The 15,656-nt window shown below is 38.8% G+C and overlaps 1 protein-coding gene across 5 annotated transcripts in view; it reads right to left on the bottom strand.

Moving 5' to 3' along the window:
- Positions 1-15,656, bottom strand: part of LOC117433381 (KAT8 regulatory NSL complex subunit 1-like) — a 124,902-nt gene that overhangs the window by 85,040 nt on the left and 24,206 nt on the right. For all 5 annotated transcript variants that reach the window (XM_059006690.1, XM_059006691.1, XM_059006688.1 and 2 more), the window contains one exon: positions 13,261-14,719. In XM_059006690.1, coding sequence (XP_058862673.1) covers positions 13,261-14,633 — 1,373 coding nt within the window. In that variant the 5' untranslated portion in view covers positions 14,634-14,719. The remainder of the gene's footprint in view (positions 1-13,260; positions 14,720-15,656) is intronic.

The following is a 15,656-nucleotide window of genomic DNA, read 5'->3' as shown; positions in this document are numbered from 1 at the left end:
GGCCGCGCCCAGGGAGGTTGGCTACAGTTCCATGGACCTTAAACTTCTTAATAATATTTGCAACTGTTGTCACAGGAACATCAAGCTGCTTGGAGATGGTCTTGTAGCCTTTACCTTTACCATGCTTGTCTATTATTTTCTCTGATCTCCTCAGACAACTCTCTCCTTTGCTTTCTCTGGTCCATGTTCAGTGTGGTGCACACAATGATACCAAACAGCACAGTGACTACTTTTCTCCATTTAAATAGGCTGAATGACTGATTACAAGATTGGAGACGTGTGATACTAATTAAAGAAACTAATTGGTTTGAAATATCACTATAATCCAATTATTTATTATGTTTTCTAAGGGTTACCAACAAATGTGTCCAGGCCATTTTAGAATATCTTTGTAGAATAAGCAATAATTCATCTCTTTTCACAGCTTCTTTGCTTTATTCTATGACATACCAAAGGCATGCAAGTATACATGTTAAAATAGCTTTTAATTTCATCACTTTTCAGGAGGAATGAAGCATTATTTCAATGAGCTGTAAGGGTACCAACAAATTTGAGCACGTCTGTGTGTGTGTGTGTGTGTATATATATATATATACATACATACATACATATACACACATATACACACACGCACAGTATGTATATAATTATATATATATATATATATATATATATATACACACACACAGACACACACATACAGTGCCTTGCATAAGTATTCACCCCCCTTGGACTTTTGCACATTTTTTAGTGTTACAACCTGGAATTAAAATGGATTTAATTGGGATTTTTACCATTTGATTTACACAACATACTTAACACTTTGAAGGTGCAAAATATTTTTTATTGTGACACAAAAGTTAATTAAACAAAAAAGACATTTGTTGGTTGCATAAGTATTCACCCCCGAGTCAATACTTGGTAGAAGCACCTTTTGCAGCAATTACAGCTGTGAGTCTTTTTGGCCAAGTCTCTACCAGCTTTGCACATCTGGATCCTGCAGTTTTTGCCCATTCTTCTTGGCAAAAATGCTCAAGCTCTGTCAAGTTGGATGGGGACCGTTGGCGAGCAGCAATTTTCAAGTCTTGCCACAGATTCTCAAGTCTGGGCTTTGACTGGGCCATTCTATGACATTTAGGTTCTTGTTTTTAAACCACTCCAGTGTAGCTTTGGCTGGGTGTTTAGGGTCATTGTCCTGCTGGAAGGTGAACCTCCGCCCCAGTCCCAGGTCTCTTGCAGACTGAAACCGATTTTCCTCTAGAATTTCCCTGTATTGGCTCCATCCATCTTGCCCTCAATCCTGACCAGTTTCCCAGTCCCTGCCGATGAAAAGCATCCCCATAACATGATGCTGTCACCACCATGCTTCACCGTGGGGATGGTATTCTCAGGGTGATGAGCAGTGTTGGCTTTGCGCCACACATAGCGTTTTGCGCTTAGGCCAAAAAGTTCAGTTTTGTTCTCATCAGACCAGAGAACCTTTTTCCACGTTTGCCGTGTCTCCCACATGCCTTTTGGCAAAATCCAAACGGGATTTGACAAGGGTTTCTGTCAGCAATGCCTTTCTTCTCGCCACTCTTCCATAAAGCCCAGCTTTGTGGAGCGTCCGGGTTACAGTTCTCCCATGGACGGTTTCTCCCATCTCAGCTGTGGATCTCTCCAGCTCCTTCAGAGTTACCATTGGCCTCTTGGTTGCTTCTCTGACTAATGCCCTCCTTACCTGGTCACTGAGTTTTGGTGGACGGCCTTCTCTAGGCAGAGTCACGGTTGTGCCATATTCTTTCCATTTTTTAATAATGGATTTAACGGTGCTCTGGGGAATGTTCAAAGTTTGGGATATTTTTTTTATAACCCAACCCTGATTGGTGCTTCTCCAGAACTTTATCCCTGACTTGTTTTGATAGCTCCTTGGTCTTCATGATTCTGTTTGTTTAAATATGCTCTCTAACAAACTCTGGGGCCTTCCAGAAACAGGTGTATTTAATCTAATATCATGTGACACTAATTGCACACAGGTGGACTCCATTCAACTAATTATGTGACTTCTGAAGGCAATTGGTTGCACCAGAGCTTATTTAGGGGTGTCACAGCAAAGGGGGTGAATACTTATACAATCAAGACTTTTCAGTTTTTTATTTGTAAATAATTTTGAAAAATGTCGATTTTTTTCCCCACTTCAACATTATGGACTATTTTGTGTAGATCAGTGACAAAAAATCCAAATTAAATCCATTTTAATTCCAGGTTGTAACACTACAAAATGTGGAAAAGTCCAAGGGGGGTGAATACTTATGCAAGGCACTGTGTATGTATATATGTGTGAGATTTTTTTTTTTTATATATATATATTTAAAAAAAAAAAAATCACACACACAGTGGCTCTCAAATAATGAGATGATTAAGAGCTACAGTAGTCCTTAATTATTTGTTTTTCTTTATTCATCTATTAGTTTTTCACTCCTATCTTGTTACATGCCACTCATTTTTAAAACTTAAATTAAGGACTACTGTAGCTCTTAAACATCTCATTACAAAAATGCAAAAAACTAAGTTTTGAAAGCTTTGAGCCATGCTTAAGATACACTATTTGAAAGTATATATTAATGCTGTTGCAATCAGTATTGTTTATAGTGATGTATAAAATAAATGTGGCATTCGACCTTTTTAAAATGAGTGGAATTTCATGGAATTAAATTATTTCCTTTCATTCCAATTCAAATTCCAATTCTGTATCCTGAAGATTTCATAATTTCAAAATTCCAATTCCAATTCTTGAATTGAAGTTTACCAACACATTTCGGAATTGACCCCAACCCTGGTGTGTACTATAGCACATCCTGAATTTTTGCAGCCGAAATACAGAAAGTCTGACATGGATGCAGGGATCAAAATTAACATCTGCCAAACGCGGCTTAAATTTGGTATGTGGTGGGTAAATTTCACATACTTATGCCACAGTGGCAGGTACATCTTTGTACACTTAACACTTTGAATGACAGAGGCTCTGTGCTAGTAGTGCGAATTTGCGACAGACCGCTGCATCTTTAAAAGAGAAGTTGTTGCCAAAAACAAGAAAAAACTTAAATTAAGCACCAACTTCTGCTTTCCATTGTTCTATTTACTATATGCTGTCATTCAATTATTTATTTTTTTAAGCAAATTACATATGAAAGTGATGTTGCTGACAACCAAACAAAACAGAGGAGGCGGTGCTTCTCTCTCTTGTTGAAGAATTGCGGTTAGTTTCTGATATTTACTTAAATCTAAAATGATTTTTATAAACAGCTTCTGTTAATATAGTATAAATATTATCATATGTCATTCTTTTTAGATGTAAATCGCTGTGAATGAGAACTTGTAAATGCGTACTGCTAAAATTAGTTGAAGTAATGTTACATGTTTTTTTCTGATTGATTTACAATAGTCAAATATTATTTAAATGAGTAGAAAATATTTTGCTGGATAACCGATCAAGAAAACAAAATGTGTTATTTTCAGTGTCTCTGTGTGAAGGGCATAGCAGGAAGCTTGACCGATTGAGTGCCGCGGGAAACTTACAAAGACGTTTTGGGCTGTACTGCCTTTCTCTCCGCGATTACTTTTTACAAATAAAAACAATGAAAGTAAGATCGCCCTGGCAGTACTCTGTGTCAAACACAAAAAAAAAGACACTGCATTAGCTAACTGCATACAAAACACTCCGTGAACACATACATATTTCACAACATACACTAATCATTTGAACTTGATTAAACCTCCTTTTTAGTGTTTACCTGAAACTGCCATCTTTCAGTATGCCTTGCAGGATATTGTAAACATCTGGTTCACACACCATATAAAACACGTCGATTGCACTTGCAAACTGCATTGTGAATGCAAACTGATTAGGTACTGAAAAAACCCAGTTTTTCATTTCCATATGTTTAGTAATGTGTACGGTAACCAAATTGAGCCCATGTCTCAAAAAAAAGTGGCTAAGCGAAGCCTTTAAATATACGCTATTGTAATTTTTCAGCCATTTAACATGCACATATTAGCGTGCTTGTCAGCAAATGAAAATACTGTATTCAAGATTTGAAAATGTATGTGTACAAATGATACTCTTTTTTTTACAAGTAAACCTGCAACCGAGTTGTTACCATGGTAACAGCAACGCCAAAAGGTTAATGGATTTATACTAATCCAAATAAAAAAAACACTATTAAAAAAATAATCATAATAAAAATAGTTCTCAGATCGTTGTCGCGTGTAGCCTCTCCCAAGTCAGCACCAATCTTACTGCTGATACGAACGAGTCCTGTAAAGATTGTGAATGGCATTTCTGACCTGAACACATTGTATCCCAAATCAAAACGTTAGACAATTCGATCCTGTTGTCCAGCTTCCATGAGCGTATCTGGGTATTCATCGGTGCATCTTTTTTCGCTGCAGTCACAGCGGCAGACCTGCTATCTTGCGAACTATTAGTGCAAGACTGGATATGAGGGCAACTAAATGTTGAATCCCCAACAAAAAAGCTGCTGTTTTATCTGCAAGTCTGGGTAACTGACATTTGTTTCACTGTCATCATGAAGCCAGATTAAATCTTTCTTCCACTTCACTCTATATTTTCATCTTATTTTTATTTCAAAATGTTCTTCATCATTATTGATTTAAACACTTTACTTTTGGCTTATTGGTGCAGTTGGTTGCTTAGTTGTAAAAAAAAAAGTATTACCAACAGCATTTCAAATACGACTTACTGCGGGAAAGTTCGGAAGAGTTCAATTACGCCGCTAATCGGGGGGGGTGGGGGGTAATAAAAATTGGTTTGTAATTTTTTTTTTTTTTTGAGCTTTCTGGCACACTGACACATTATAGTTCAAAAATGTTACCGGCCCAGTTGGTCCTGTGGTGCTTCATAACTACCGGCCAAACTGATCCCTACCGGCCCAGAGCCGCCAGGCCATGGTTAATGTCGAACCCTGATTTATAATGTCAAAAGGTGCTTGGTGGAAGACAAACAGGAAATTCAACTAAATTAATCTGTGATGGGATGTTTACATAAACACTAACAAAAGTGTTACCTGTTATCTTATTGTCTATGTAAATAAAGCCACCCCTGTCCAGCCTACAGGGTGGATGGAGTTCCAATTCCAAATGCCATGCCAGTGACAGGAGAGCTTACAATCGCAGGAAGTAACCATTTAAATATAAGGCTATTTCTCAAGGCAAGAAAAGGGTAAGATATTTATTTGAACTCGACTAGGTGACCAACAGAAGCTGAACCCACATGCAAGAGACCCATAAAAGAACTTCTTCACCAGTCAAAACACCAACTTTCTTCCTCAACATTAGCTCAACATTTACGTACATCTATCCCAGATTCTCAAGTGGTGGTAAAGAACGTCCAAACAAAGTATGACCACAATTGGATAAGCAGATCAAGAACAAATGCGAGTGCAACATACATAAAATCAGATGGGCAGACACCTCTTAATACCTTGTGTCCAATAATGTCCTGACCAAGACGTATTTGAGCGGTCAATTCCTAATAGTTCCAGATAGAACCACCCCTTTCTTGGGTAGCCAAGGTTGCAAAAAAACACAGTGCTTTTAAAAGCCAATAACTTAAAAGTATGATAGAGCTACCAAAATTCACAGATATATTTTAGTCATAGAATCTAAAAATCACACCAAAAGAATTGTTAAACATACCTTTCATGGTTAAATGGAGGATCAATGGGTCAAAGGATTATTTTTTTTTTTTTAGCAGTCCGCTAGGTCCACAGGTGAGTAAAAAAAAACAAAAACAAGAAAAACCACACAAAAAGATGTGGCATAGGTGGCATCAAGTTGAGATTTACACACAAGGGAGTCATAACATTGATCCAAATCTGGATAGAATTTCATTTTGGGATCTTTAAAAATTCCCAAGATATTCATGATAAACCCCCCTCCCTCTCCCCCAAAAAAAGAAAAACACACCCCCACACATTTTGCCAGGCAGAAGTGCATTATATATTATAATATTACCAAATACTTAAAATAACTTCCACTGCATTATTCTTTGGTTGTGTTTAAAATACTTTCTATAAATTTTGCTCACCACTAACAGAACATTTCATTTTCCATGTTCTTTCTAATCCTACGACTAATACGACTGTAAGTCGCCCTGGATAAGGGCGTCTGCTAATAAATAAAAAATAAATAAATAAATAATCCTGTACTGCATACATTCAAGTGTGAAACAGCACATTTTCTCAGTCCAGATATTTCCTGTGGGAACAGGTACACAGAAGTCACCAGCAGTGACAACGTTTCTATTTTCTTTCTACAGTCTACTGTAGTAGGAATGTACCATCTATATTAATACAGGAGTTATCCTATCAAAACAATAAATATTTTGTATTAAATTTATTGTCCTTTTAATATTTTATAATTACAAAACTAGCAGTTTTACAACTTGTTAATCCTTCCACTATTGATTATTGACATGCCACAACAAAAAACGCACAGAATACATGGGCTGACACCCCCATATAAAATAGGTAGTCTATACAATGACTTCGGTACTTGCTAGAACCGAAGTCATTGTATTTTATCTTGCTCTTAATTGTATTAATACTTGTACTGTGATCCTTGAAATGCATTTGTTTATGACCAAGTCGCCCTGGATAAGGGCGTCTGCTAAGAAATAATAATAATAAATAACTACACTTAAGAGCTTATTTAATAACTGTAAATTGTTTCAGTCCCAACATTACAATAAGCTTGATAAGTCATTGTGTAGGGGTGGCTGAAGTGGAAGCTAGAAAGTGCTCTATCGGACGGACAATCAGGAGTGTCACAAAATCAATTTTACAAGGACCGTAGGTCTGCTGTTCATTAATGATATTGGAGAGGAAAATAAAAAGGTGCTGCTCTGGAGATCCAAACGCAGGGCACACTTGGTGCGAGCAAGAATCCAACTGTGTGCCATCATCAAAAGGCAGTGTTTCTACAGAGATATTCAACCCATCAAGTGGAGTCGAGTGCTGTGATCCCTTTTCAGTTCACAAGGCAGCAATGAAAGGTAAGAGCTCAGAGTTACTAAATATTTATTAAGAATTAAAAACAGAACACTTCAACTTATTTATCCATAGTTTTAAAACTTGAGTACTGATTTTTCTATCTTGATATTTATTTCAGTATTTATTTACTTTCATTACTCAATTAATTTAGCCTTTCTATATCATATTTGTAAGTTAAAGAAAATACCTTGAAGTGTTTTCTTTCAGACAGTAATAGTTTTGTTTTCTGTTAACAATCATTCCAAGTTATGTTGCTCCAATGTCTGGGGTTGGATTTTCAAAATAGTGCGAGCTGCGACCGCCCTGGTGCTTGACTGTAGATGCAAGTGGTATGCACAGTGTCTGCATATGTGAGATTCATCAAAATCTAAGGCTACTGGTTTCAGCACTAAACTAGATTACAAGGAACTATTCCTGCAACTGGCATGCTCCACAGAGAGAAGACAGTGCATGATCCATCGCTGCCTTGAATGCCTTGGGGTAGAGAATCTGTCAGCCTATCTACAGGGGCTCTTTGAAGAAGCTGAGATGGATGATGAAGACATCATCCAATACAAGCAGTGGACTCATGGCGCACAGACCAAACCAAGAACCTCTCAGACACTGTTAGAATTCATCAGCATTACTTGTGCTGCAGTGGACAAGGCAGCTCAGCACCACTTTGCAAAAGCTCAGGCTGCATATCTGAAGGACTTGACCATATCACTTCCTGTAAGTTCTCTCATTGTCCTGCTAGATTCTGTAGAAAAGTATTCATTTATCTGTCAAGATGCAGCACTGGGAGATGTCCCAAGCAACACTCCATCCATTTACAGTGTATTACCGGCAACAAGAAAATTATGAACTTCATTGCCTTAAGGTCTCCACACACCAGACGCGATGCGACAAGGGAATGTATTTTTGATACGGCAGCTAGGAACTGACTGATAAGGAACAGCTTCCCTTGCGTGCCTTCAGTAAACAATGGCAGGAAAAAAAGATGTTTCTTGCAGTATCAACATACCTGGAGCTGAAAAAATAAGACACAAGAAATTATAAAGACACAACAATGAGGAAGAACATCTGGCAGTCAATTTCCAGGGAACTGGTGTGTACAACTTGTTTACCTTTACTTAAATATGTATTCTGAAAAGCTATTATGTATTCTACTTTATTAGCTGTATGTTTTTTTTTCCAGCTGATACAAAATCAGGAGACTCGCCTATCGCATCGTATCAAACAGTAAAAACTAAAATATATTTGTGCGTTTATTTGTATTTAAATCATAATGTTGATAATTTTCTGGCTTTTGTTATTTATCTCTGGATGCTATATGCGTGTGACTAAGACAAAACATAAAATATGGTTTAATTACTATATAACAATTATTTGTTAATATCAGTTATTTGTAATATTATATTGAAAAACATGAACCTAATTTGAACTAACTCTCATACAGACACACCGATAGTTGCGTTGTTGTTTTGACACGTAATAACGTTTGTTAATAAACTTTTATAGGTGGGGGTGGGCGAAATTTGCCACGACATCGCCACTGGTGTGAAAGGTATTGTCACGTGAAAATACCATTTTAATCACCGAACAAATCGCATTGTGTCCGGTGTGTGGAGACCAGAGATACCAACTTATGAAAGTAGAAAATAGTAGCGGAAAAATAGTACCAGATTTTTTTTTAAGCCAGGGGCTGCTAGCCCTAGAACTTAAAATGGCAAGCCAATGCTCTAATTTTTGCTGTTCAATCCATAATTTTGGAATTGTTTTTTTATTTACATTTACTACTCTGCAACTGTCAAACCACAAAATGCAGTGTAGTATCCAATAATTATTTAAAAGCGACTTAAAACCCATTTGCACAAACACAGTAATGGGGAGTGTCAGATTTTGCTTATTGCTGGTGTTTCTTCTAACCTACTCAAGTGATACAGTCATGACGCCCACAATGTTTCACAGAGAAGTCTGTCTGGCAGTATTCACAGTAGACGTTAGATTGAGACACACTACTTCTTTTAATGAATGACCAGTCTGTGGTAAACTCGTCTATTTCTGTCAAGACAACCTCGATCTTTTTGATTGAGGAGAGTGACATTTGTTTGATTTGTGATTCCTATTTTAACAGTTATTTAAGGAAAACACACATGGTATTGAAATAATATTTCATAAACGTTCAAAGACTATCAATCAATCATTTATTTATTTAATAAAAATCGTAGTGTTATACCCCTTCGCATTAGCAGAACCTTCAAAATAGTAGCTGCTATGGCCAAAATCGCCAAAAGATCTTTAGCCTGTGTAGTGTGATGAATTGGATCCTGGAGCAACTACAGTACACTGTTTTATTACCACAGTAATGCAGGCAGTGTCAACTACTTCAGTGATGGAGCAGCTGCATAATACAAGAACTGCAAGAACCTAAAAAAACTCCACAAGGAGGATTAGGGTATTGAAGCAGAGTGGAACCTCTTTGCTACAGTCATGGAAAAAGCCCCTGTGATGGCAATGGCATTGGTGGAACAGTAAAACAACTTGTAGCAAGAGCTAGTTTGCAAGCTATTGCTTTAACCATTTGCAGTCCTATGTCGGATCCAACATTATAATTTTTCCTTTCCGGTCCGATGTCGAACCCTGTCCGTCATCATCAAAAAGGCATCACACAGGTCCCTACTCAGATTTTTTCGGATAAAAAATGACAAAAGCTTTCAATGGGCAAGAGAGGCTGACAGAAGCTGGGGGAAAACACACACACGCACAACGGAGGCGGATCTGAGCAATACGCATAGTCCCTTCACCACAGACATAAACAAACAAGATATCTGCTTCCACATCCAGCGCTCAAAGAAAAATCAGACATTTGCCAAGCTAGTAATAAAATGATGACTTGGATAGCATTATTGAGGAGTTTGGTGAAAAATCAAGTGATCAGGAGAGGACTGATCAGTATGCACTACTATGAAGAGATATGTGAAATACAGCAAACAAGGAGTGGGGCAAGGCTGGAGACCTATTACAGAGTGCCTTTTGATATGTAGTGCCTTTTAAATCTGTTTTACTGTGAATAAAATTACTTTTAAACAGCGTGTGTAAAATAAATTACACCTGACGCCTCTGACAGGCGCTGAATAAATGGATCGCAAAGGGTTAAACCAAACATTGACTCTCCATCAAGTGTACACATGGGATGAGAAACATCAAGGCAGTGAAATTCTTTCATTTCTACTGAAGATGTTAAACAACAATACCTGAGCAGTGCCTGTCGGTTGCCAAGAACATCACTGGTACCCGCAGCCATCACAAGTTTGTCCCTCTGACTAAAAAGAGGACTTGGAAATATTGTGTCTTTCAAAAGATGACCAATACCCATGTGCAATTAACAATCTCTCAAAAGGCTCCAGCAGGAATTGATACCAACAGTCTGCAGCCTGGACAGTATGTGCCTGCCATGTATGATACAGAATGGTATGTGTGAGTAACCACAGAAAAGTCTGATAAGCAGTGATGCGATTTTTGGAATCTATGGCTACAACTCTAATATTGAAGATTTTGTAGCTCTATCATAAATATTGTAAAAAGTTATTAGCTTTTTACCTAAATGTGTGAGGTTTTTCACGTCTGGGAGACAAAAGCTATGATATGCCACCTCTCTTTGGAGTTATGCAACTCCTAGCATTATCTAACTATTTACCAAGTTTCATAAAAATCCAAGTCGCATGGTGAATTGAATTGACACGGAATGACCCATTTGGAAAATAATTAAAACCAACAAAACAAAAAAGTGCGACGACCAGACATGTAAACATAGTGCTGGAACAAATATCTGAATGAAAATTATAATTAATATTATATATATATATATATATATATATATATATATATATATATTATATATATATTTTTTCATTTACATGTATTCAGATACAAAAAACAGATGTTTATATTCACTACAAAATGACAAAAATGAATGAATTCAATAGATTTTTATTGTAAAAATGTTATTTATGTTCAAATTACGTTGTTAATTCTTAATAAATTGGTAAAAACGGCAAAAACGGAATTGGTCATTTTGAAAAACGGAATTTGCCCATTCTCAGAATGGAAAATCAGGAGTATAACACAGTGCATGAATATTTTAAATGTAGCGGTACCGTGCTGGAATTAGCTTTCATTTTCAAAACAGCTCGATTGTTGTTGTAACCTTATAATTTCATACAATGCAGGCTGTTTATTGTGAAGAAACGGCAATGGCAAGGAATGAAAAAAAGTAATAAAATGCAGTGTCTATGTACGGGAATAAACAAAACAACATTTAACTTATTTGTCACCCTTTGTTTTGTAGTTAATTCATTGAGGTAAAGTCCTACACAACTTATTCTTTACTCCTGGGATATTTTTATATTATAACGTGTTACATATCGTAAAGTCTTGCTGTAAAATAAAGGCACACACACAGGGGCCGCGGCCACACCCCCTGCCCCTGCTGCTATGCTGCCTCTGCCTGCGTTCAGAGCAATATAAATGGCTTTTATTAACCATGTTCGTCCCAGCACTACATTAGGCATCTTAACGTGCTTTGTGATCACAATCTTGAAATAATCCCAATTCTTTCAGCAACCCCATTTGACAGACTTTATTTCAGCAAGGATCATCTTTGTTTAATAACGTGACAAATAAAAAACCTGATGTATATTTAATCTCATTAAGCTCTTGTCACTAAATGACCACTGTTATTGTCTTCTACAATAAATTTTAGGATGCCTATTAATTACCTGCTGTCAATACAAGCTTTGTTACGAGATGGGTTTATTGCAGGCATAACAGAATATGAAAATATATACATTTGGACGGCATTTTTCCTGGAGCTGGTAAATAAAATTGGACAGGACAAACCCGGCAACATTACTGCAGCAATGATTCAACTTACTTGATACTGCGAGTCTGACAGAATCAATCTAATAACAAGGACTTAACAGCAAAACAGACACTGGGGAAATAATAAAATATGCATGCCTGCATAAAGTTAATCTCGGATTATCCTAGTGCCCGGTAAATGTATGTTTATGTAATCTCAATATTTATCATAAGGAACCATTTACTGTTGCTTCAAGAAATTTAATTCTACAGCTAGGAGGAATGACAGTACCTCGTCTTACATACAAGGACCAATGCTCACCACATTCAGACATCAGTGACCATAGGATTGAGATATTTGGTTTTTCTTGTATTTAGACCCTTGGAAAGGATGCTATCTCAAGGGGACAGAAATAGCTGCATAAAATACTGTGCAACAGGTTTTGTTAGGAGCTCAAACATTAACTTGTAAGCCTTCCAAATTCAGCTGTGTACCAGATCCATTAAAACCTGAAACAGCATTAGCGGCAGTGTCATGGGAGCAGTTTTGCATTAATTCACAAATGCCATTTCAAACCCACTAGAAAGAACAGTTCCAACCTGTTTCTCTTTTTTTTCAGTTCTGGCAGCAAAGTTGGCCTACAGGACCAGCCATTCTTACTGGCTGTACATTCAGCATGAACACCTGCATTTATCATCTTAATTATTGCCTTGTCGGCTGGTGGACCTTGTTTATATCCCCAACTGCTTGTCAATTAAAATGTACTTAACATTCTGGAAAATAAGCTTTGCAATTTGTGGGCAATGACTGCAACATAGGCAACTCATTTCAGGTGCGTTTCTGCAAATATGAAGCTAAAAATGAAGAAGATACTGCACCTGCTTTGACCAGCCATATAAATTTCCTTAGAAAAAATTAACAAAAAACAAATGAGGCTCACAGATAAGTGGGTAACATCCTCTATGCTTTCCTCAGCCGTGGCAGGACCCAATTGTGAAAACTGTCAGTGATTTATTCAAAACTTAACTAAAAACAGGATGCTGGCTGAAATCTTATGCAGAACACCATCAGTCAGCAGTACCAGTGACACAATTCATTAAACCTACAACTTGAAGCTTTCTCCCATTTCCAATTTACTTACATTGTTAATGTCTCACTGAAACACAGATCCAAGAGTTCAACATCTGATGGGAAATTTGAGACTTTCACAGGAAACTCCTATACTGGTATAGATTTTTTTTTTTTTTTTAAACTATTTGTAGATTTGGTTGGAGACTTAATACAGGTAGGACAAGGTCTGAACAAAGACCTGGATGTCGCCAAATCTTTAGTTATGAACTCCACCAGTTTACCTGGTATACTTACAATGAGATGTGTCGCTGCTCAATGTCCACTTTGGTCAGTTCTTCCTCCTCAATGTCAGACTCGCCCCCAGAGCTGCTGTCTGTGACATCTGAGTCGAAGGCCTGCTCTGCTGCCCTCAGATTAGCTGTTCCGCTCAGAGAGAGCCTCTCTAGTTCCATGGGCACAGAGCCGCTCTTCAGGAAGTGGCTCAGTCCATCGGAAGTGCTGGTTTCACTGGCCACTCGACGAAGGGCGGCCTCGGCTTTGCGGGTGAGCACGGCCGGGCTGCGCTGGCGAAGGGAGTCCAAACTAGGTAGCTTGCTGAAGCTAGTCTGCAGGAACCCACCCAGCTGCTGCTGAACATGCCTCTCCACCTGCTTGGCCTGCACCACCTGCAGGCGTTTGCGCAGTCGCCGAATCCTGTTCTCGATCTCGCTTTGCCGGCTTTGGTTCAGCAGGGTCCTAGCACGTATCTCAGCGTCCAAAGTGCTGAAGGGATTGTGGTCGGATGCAGGAGTGGATTTTACCTGGCTGTTGCCACTGCAACCCGCACTTCCCACAGTGAGTTCTGTTGATTTGGAGTCTGTGGATATCCCGTTTCCCACATATCCTTCCTCACCTTCTACTTGACCTGCTGCAAGGTCCAATTGGTTTGCCGCAGTAGACTGCTCAGTGTTATTTGTAGGCAAGTTCCCAAGTGGCTGCTCCTCTGCAACGCACCCTTTCAGAAGAGTGCACTTGGATGAATTGCCTTTGAAATCCTTGGAGGGACAGGCCTCAGTGCCGGGGGCAACAGAGGGTCTGGTCTTGCTTTTGTTGACTGCAGCCAGAGCTGCAGGTCCGTCCCAGTCAGAGTTACCCATGGATTTAGCAAATTTCTTAGCAAGGCCATTCACTGGCACCTGGGCTGGGGCAACTGGCTGACTGCCGCTCATCATTTTAAGGTTCTCCCCAGTAAACTCCAGAGCTTGGTGCTGCCTGGCGAGCAGCTCGGCCCGGATATCACTGCTATTGAAGATGGTGGGTGGAGTCAAAAGAGAGTGTGATTTGAGGACCTTCTGTTTAATAATGACTCCTTGAAGTTTCCTAGATTCCTTGGTTGTGGCGACCGAAGTCACATCAGAACAGAGATAAGAGGCCACCAGCGGCTGCAGTTTGCCCCGCTGCTGCTCTTCCTTCTTGGGGTTGCCCCTGAAGTCAAGGGTGTGCTCTTCCGCCGACGAGATGATGGCCTTGTGCTTGCTGGTGCCGTTGCTGGAGATCAGGATATTGTTGGCGTTGCTGTTGTTTTCCACGCTGCCCGGGGAGAGTGTGGAGGACGGGGTAGCCAGTTTGAAGCGGATGTGGTGAGCTTCGGCTGGCGCGTCGGTAAGAGCGGGCGCCATTGCAGCCATGCAGTGCAGAGAGACGGGCGCAGTGGCCTTTCCCAGTGCCGAGGCCAGCTCCACACCACGCACTTACTGCCTCGGCAGAGGACAGCCTGCAGATACAAAAACAACAAAACAGAAGATTTAAGAACAGGCATTGGAATGGATGTTTTTTTCCTATAAACAAGTTTAATTTCAATGGACTGTGAAATACCTACAAAACATAAGTTAACAGATTTCTAGAATGCTGTACTGCAACGCATGACAGTTTCCCACCCCCAATCTGGAAATGTTTCCTTAAAATGAGCAGTGCAAGTGCTTTGTAAAACTCCAAACTAGGGTTGTCACGATACCAGGATTTTGAACTTCGATACGATACCAGTTCAGTTTCACGATACTCGATACCTCTTCGATACCACGGCAAAAAAATAAAAATAAAATCTTAACACGCAAAATAAGAGAACATTCCTTTAATAAAAGGTAAACAATCTTGATTCTATGTCAAACGGTGCAGGTGCAGTAAACGTAATTTGCATATTATCACTTAAGGATTTTTTTTGTGTATGACTATGATTGACTGGCCCTAATAGTTCTGCTTGTTTTTGGTAGTGAAATAAAGAGGATGAAGTAAAACTACAAAGTGGATGAATATGAGATTTTTATTAAGTGATTCAGGTGAGTGCTCTGTACATTATTGACAGAGAAAGGTTCTCAAAGTTTTAACTGTTATTATATTTGTGCGTATAACTGTGACTACAGGGGTTTCAGGTGAGTACCATATGTGGAATAAATTAGCACAAACTGGGGGTTCAGAAAATAAAAAAATCCATTGTTTGATTTGATACCCAATAAATTTAGTAAAGAAACACAGGGCAGCAGTGTGGAGTAGTGATCAGGGCTCTGGACTCTTGACCGGAGAGTCGTGGGTTCAATCCCAGGTGGGAGACACTGCTGCTGTACCCTTGAGCAAGGTACTTTACCTAGATTGCGCCAGCAAAAAACCCAACTATATAAACGGGTAATTGTGTGTAAAAAATAATGATCACTTGT

The sequence above is a fragment of the Acipenser ruthenus genome, chromosome 33 (assembly GCF_902713425.1).
Source record: "Acipenser ruthenus chromosome 33, fAciRut3.2 maternal haplotype, whole genome shotgun sequence".
Classification (NCBI taxonomy): Eukaryota; Metazoa; Chordata; class Actinopteri; order Acipenseriformes; family Acipenseridae; genus Acipenser; species Acipenser ruthenus.
This window is presented reverse-complemented; position numbering and strand designations above follow the sequence as displayed.